Source organism: Saccopteryx leptura, chromosome 1 (assembly GCF_036850995.1).
Source record: "Saccopteryx leptura isolate mSacLep1 chromosome 1, mSacLep1_pri_phased_curated, whole genome shotgun sequence".
Taxonomy (NCBI): domain Eukaryota; kingdom Metazoa; phylum Chordata; class Mammalia; order Chiroptera; family Emballonuridae; genus Saccopteryx; species Saccopteryx leptura.
In genome coordinates this window covers 223364825-223371281 of record NC_089503.1, presented here as the reverse complement: position 1 = coordinate 223371281, position 6457 = coordinate 223364825, and the positions used below count along the sequence as shown (strand labels likewise).

The 6457-nt window shown below is 42.2% G+C and overlaps 1 protein-coding gene across 1 annotated transcript; it reads right to left on the bottom strand.

The window, feature by feature from the left end:
- Positions 1–273: 273 nt before the first annotated feature.
- LOC136389148 (tripartite motif-containing protein 60-like) lies at positions 274–1647 on the bottom strand. Its single transcript, XM_066360924.1, has one exon. The coding sequence runs from the start codon at positions 1645–1647 to the stop codon at positions 274–276; it is 1374 nt and encodes a 457-aa protein (XP_066217021.1).
- Positions 1648–6457: the final 4810 nt, after the last annotated feature.

Sequence of the window (6457 nt, the reverse complement as noted above, 5' to 3'; positions counted from 1 at the left end):
TGTTTATGGGGGTTATTGGGTGCTGTTGATGGGAGTGTGCTGGAACTACTAGTGGCTGACGAGATTGGAACTTCCCAGAGGTACCAAAGGATGGAACACCTGGCAGCCTCGTCAGCATTCCCAGTTATGAGGTAAGGAGAGGATAGAAGGGTGAGTCCTAAAAGCTTCCAAGAGTCAAACATCAAAACTAAAATCAGAATTTTCATTACAAATATTTCTTCTACTAACAGGGAAGAAAATAACCACATACAAAACTGTCCTCCAAGTTTTTCATCACTCATCTCTGACAATACTGAGTGTAAGAGATTTTGAAGAATATGCACTGGAGAAATAAGGCAAAAGTTTTTCTGTAAACCTATCAGTGGCTCTATACAAGTAAGACCTGTTATTCATATTATAGAATGAAACCTCTCCCAATTCATAGTCCAGAAAAATGCCAACACGCATGATATGTCCTCTAGTGCATGTTCCGCATATGCTAGTGCAAAGCTCAATGTGCCAGCAGCTATTGGCTGGGGATGATGATCTGGGAGCATTTCTACAGGTAGAGTCTTTACACACACCTAAGGACCATTCACCTTTGCCTCTTACTTCTACCTCCCAAAAATGCCTGCCAGCATCAAATCCCTCAGAACTGAGGACAGCTGGGTAAGAGGTTCCTGCCCGGGGATGATGACCACTTGGTGTTCTATATGTCACAGTTTTTCTATCTCTTGAGATAATGAGACTTGGATGGGCAGTTTCAGGATCTAGTGTCAAATCTACATAAAATGTGCTGACCATTTTAAAAAAGCCAAAATAATGTGGAGGGAGAGGGCAAAACTCCCTCTTTAATTTATATGAAAAGACTGCTGGGGTCTCTAAGTTTTCATACCTGTTGTGGATATTTTTAATTCCTGTGAGTAAATCCAGGTCTGTCTGCAAATATTTCTCTGCTATTTCACTTAACAGATTGTTTAGCATGACCATATGGTTTGAAATTTTCCTTCTATTTTCTGTTAGTTTTTTTTCAACAACTGTCTCTTCCTTAAGGAAGCTAGTATTAATACCATCTTTCTCTACTTCCAAGGAACACTTGAGTTCTTTATATTCATAGTGTAATTCTTTCCTCCAATTTTCCACCTCTCTCTGCACTTCGAAAGTTTTTGCAATTTGGTTTTCAAAACCCATTTCAGCATCTTCAACCTCCACCATGAGGGGCTCAATGTAGCTTCTGAGGTTCCTCCTGTGTTTAACTGCAGCTTCCTCAATGGGTATCAGCTGATGGTTCCGGTGGTCAAATGAGACCACGCACTGGGGACACAACAGCTCCAGGTCCTCATAACAAAAAAGGATCAAAACCTTATTGTGCTTCTCACACAGGGATTTTTCTTCCTGTAATATCCTCTTACTCCTTGTGGCGGGAATCTGCTTAACAATATCAGTCACGTGGCATAATTGGGTGTTCTTCTTGAAATTTCTGTCAGGGCAGTGGTGGAGGCAGAGAGGACAGGGAAAGACATCCTGTAGTTCTTTCCAGCACTGGCGGATGCAGGAGAGACAGAAGTTGTGACCACAATAAATGGTCACTGGGTCTTTCAGGTAATCGTGGCAGAGAGGGCAGCTGGCCTCTGCCTGCAGCTCAGCCACGGAGGCTGCAAAGGCCATTGTGCAGTTAAGGTTTCTGTCTAAAGAGACTCTCTCCAGTTAGTGTGATCTTCCAGGAACTAGGAAAAGTGAGAAGCAGATGTCTGTCTGCTCAGTCTTTCCTCTGTTGAAGACAGTAGGAGCTCCCAAGAGAAGTCCCAGCCACCAGCTGACACCCAGTCATTGTGTCCCTCTATCCTGTATTTAATGCCTTTTCCTCCTACTGAAGATCAGCTGTGGAATCCTTGTGGTCAACAATCAATCCAAGTTATATGTGGTTTCTGTGAACAAAACAATATGGCCTTTTAAAAAAATGTTCAATCAGCATTAATCCTAAACCAAATCATTTAGTATGACAGTATTTAAGGAAGAGTTAGCAATGAAGATTATTTTATCATCTAATTTGCAACTCTAAATGAATTAATTGATCTAACCAAATTTATCATTGCCTACCACCATCACTAAAAAAGTGACAGATATCATAGAGCTGTTGAAGGGGCTACATAACACTATATGTGAAAAAGTTTACCAGAAAAACAAACCTAAATATCATCAAATAGAGGTCCAAACACCTATTTACAGAAAATATAAGGGATAGCGAAATATGTAAAGGATAACCTAGTTAATTTTATGTCAACTGGATGACCAGATAGCTGGTAAAATGCTAATTCTGGGTGTGACTGTGAGGAGATCTCTGTGAGAGATTCGAATTTGAATCAGCAGATGAGCAAAGCAGACACACCTCTCCAGTGTCAGTGGGCATCATCCAATGCATGATGGCCTGAAGAGAATAAAAGTTGGGAGGAATGTTGAATTGACTCTGCTGGACTGAAAAAGTCAGCAAATTCAGCACCTGTCCTGGATGCTCCCATTTCTCAGCCTTTCAGACCCACACTGGAATCAGTATCAGCTGCTCTTGGACTTGGTAACACTGTCTTCCTGGGTCTCCTACTTGCAGCCTCCATAATCCTGTAAGCCCATATTTTAACAAATCTCTTTCTAAATAAATACTGCTGGTTCTGTTACTCTAGTAAACCTTTAATAATATACTAAGTAATTAGTAAAATCCAGATTGTGATAGACTCTACTGAAAATTCAAGCATGTTTCTTCAACATAAATGCAAGAAGAAAAAATTTTAAAACCCAGGTAAGAAGAATACAGAAATTAAAGTAGATGTAAAGGACATACTAACCAATTATAGTGTATCAACCTAATTTCATTACATCTTAAAATACTTGATCAAAATTTAATTTGGAAGTTGGATATCTGGATAAAAAAAATTAATGACAAGCTGACCAGGTGGTGGTGCAGTGGATAGTGTCAGACTGGGATGCAGAGGACCCAGGTTCGAAACCCCAACATCACTGGCTTGAGTGAGGGATCACCAGCTTGAGTGCGGGGTCACTGGCTTGAGTGTGGGATCATACACATAACCCATCCCTGGTCGCTGGCTTGAACCCAAAGATCACTGGCTTAAAGCCCAAAGTCACTGGCTCAAGCCCAAGGTCACTGGCTTGAGCAAGGGACACTCACTCTGCTGTAGCCCCTGGGTCAAGGCACATATGAGAAAGCAATCAATGAACAACCAAGGAACCGCAACAAAGAACTGATGCTTTTCATCTCTCTCCCTTCCAGTCTGTTGGTCCCTATCTGTCCCTCTCTATCTCTCTTTCTGTCTCACTCACACACACACACACACACAAATGAATGACAATAGTTAGGCCGAGATAAAGAATGGTATTAGAAGTTTATATTAAATGGGGAACAGAGGTGAATAAGGCTGGTGAGGTAGAAGCCTTTGATTCCAGGAATATTCGGATGAGTCAGTGGCTTTGGGATCCCTGAATGGAAAGGGAAGTGTTTTCCCACTGTGTGTATTTCTCGCCTGCCAGGTATAAACTAGGATTAAAGGTAATGGCCCACCAGTTCCTGGCTCCATTGTTTCATTACCATCTGTCCAAATCAAAGGCAACCTGCACAGGCCAGGCAGCTATGATGGTGGCCACAGCTACTGGCTTTACAGCATGTAAGCATAATTATAATATAAAATATTACAAATGTTTTTATTATGCACTTATCATATTACAGTGTATTATTGTTGCAATGAATAAAATGTTTCTTTTATTTAAAAAAAACTTTATATATTTTTTTTCAGAGACAGAGAGAGGGATAGATATGGACAGACAGGAATAAAGAGAGATGAGAAGCATCAAATCATTAGTTTTTCATTGTGACACCTTAGTTGTTCATGATTGCATTCTCCTATGTGCCTTGACTATGGGGCTACAGCAGACCGAGTAACCCCTTGCCCAAGCCAGCGACCTTAGGTCCAAGCTGGTGAGCTTTGCTCAAACCAGATGAGTCCGTGCTTAAGCTGGCGACCTCGGGGTCTCGAACCTGGGTCCTCAGCATCCCAGTCCGACACTCTATCCACTGCGCCACCGCCTGGTCAGGCTAGAAGTTCATAAATTAAGGCTCTTTTAGAAATGTATACTGAAAAGGTTACAAGTGAAATCCTATGTCTTCTGATTTGGGGTTTTTTTTTGTGGGGGGGGGCAAGAACTTGGTAGGATAATAGGTAGAGAGTGCCAAAAAGTTTATAATTTCAGCACCTGGGTTCTCCAAACTTGGGTTTGTTATAATATTCTCTCTTATTATAAGTACTTAAAGCCTGACCAGGCGGTGGCGCAGTGGATAGAGCGTCAGACTGGGATGCAGAGGACCCAGGTTCAAGACCCCGAGGTCGCCAGCTCGAGTGTGGGCTCATCTGATTTGAGCAAAAGCTCACCTGCTTGGACCCAAGGTCTCTGGCTCGAGCAAGGGGTTACTCGGTCTGCTGAAGGCCCGCGGTCAAGGCACATATGAGAAAGCAATCAATGAACAACTAAGGTGTCACAATGTGCAACAAAAAGCTGGTGATTGATGCTTCTCATCTCTCCATTCCTGTCTGTCCCTGTCTATCCCTCTCTCTGACTCTCTCTGACAAAAAAAAAAAAAGAATATAAGTACCTAAAATATTCTTTTTATTTAAAGATTTTATTTATTCATTTTAGAAAGGAGAAAAAGAGAGAGAAGGGAGGAGGAGCAGGAAGCATCAAGTCCCATAAGTGCCTTGACCAGGCAAGCCCAGGGTTTCAAACTGGTGACCTCAGTGTTCCAGGTCAGTGTTTTATCCACTGTACCACCACAGGTCAGGCCAAATACTCTTTGATTTTAAAAAAGGATGTTTTAAAATTTTTTTTGGTGGGACAACCATGTGAAGAAACAGCAAGAAAGCAACCCTCTGCAAGCCAAGGAAAGATGCCTCAAGACTAACCAAACCTTCTGACACCTTGATTTGAACTTCTGGCCTCTGGAACTGTGAGAAAATAAATGTCTGTTGTTTAAGTCACCCAGTCTGTGGTATTTTGTTATGGCAACCTGAGCAAAGTAATACAGATGCTCAACCAGAATTATACCCACCATCATGAGAATACCCAATCCACAGGAAAGCCCTCCTTCCTTGTGCCTTCCCCAAAATTACCTTAAGAACACAAGCAAAACCCTGCAGCAAGTCCTCAGAATACCCTCCTCGGAGACGATCCACAATTCCCCAAGGTACGAGTTGTTCCTTGCTGTAAAGAATAATACATTTCATTGAACTTCAAATAAGAGCTTTTTCCCCCAAAGACTTAGTTTTTGAATTCTATTTCAGTATTCTCTGCTCTGGTCTAACCAGGCAGTTTCTCTTACGCTCTTCTTTAAACTTCATCTCTTTTCCCGTCATCTCAAAGTTCTCAGATCCATTCCATTTCTCTTCTTCCTCACAGTGTTTCAAACTGGTCCCCTTTCTCCTCTCCCCTTTCAAACAGTGGATGGGAATGCCTTCCCTGTTCCCACTTCCCATCCACACCCAACAGATCTCCCAAGTTGAGATAAGTTGAGATTGAGAAAAGGCAAGGTAGGCATTAAGATTCCATCTGCGCCTGACCAGGTGGTAGTGTAGTAGATAGAGCATAGGCCTGGGACTCAGGGGACCCAGTTTCAAAACCCCAAGTTTGCTGGCCTGAGTGCAGGTTCACCAACTTGAGCGCAGGGTCACTGGCTTGAGTGTGGGATCATAGACATGAACCCATGGTCTCTGGCTTGAGCAAGAGGTCACTGGCTCAGTTGAAGAGCCACACCCCACTTCCTCATCAAGGCACAAATGAAAAAGCAATCAATGAGTAACTAAGGTGCCACAACAAAGAATTGATGCTTCTCATCTTTCTCCCTTCCTATCTGTCTGTGTCCCTGTATGCCTGTCTCTCTTAAAAAAAAAAAAAAAAGAACAAAGATTCCATCTGCTTCTATGTTATGTGGGTTGGATTCCAGGACTGATCTCTACCTGTGTCACTGGGGATAGGTTCTTTGATCCTCTATTCTATCAGGGACACATGGAACAGACACAATTACCCTCACCTTCTCTTTCAGTTTGGTGTCAGCATAAACCGAAATCTAAATAACCCTCTTGGAACATCTGGTTGGAACATCTTGGAAAATGTGTGGTACAGAACTTAAGAATGTCTTGATAGTATTTCCATATCTTTTCTGTGCAGAGGCGGATTAAGGTCGGTTGAATCCCCAGGTGCAGAAGAAAATATTGGGCCCCTTAAAAAAAAAAGAGACAGGGAAAATAAAAATACATGTTAATCATATTTTTAAAGAAATAAAAAGTATGTACTATCAATGTTAAAACTGCACATATAAAACCAAACTTGGTGTCATTAGAAGTGTCAAGTTGAGGTTTTGCAGGGCCCTTCAGAAGTTGGGGCCCAGGTCGCGCACCCATGCGCCCGCTGTGAAATCTGC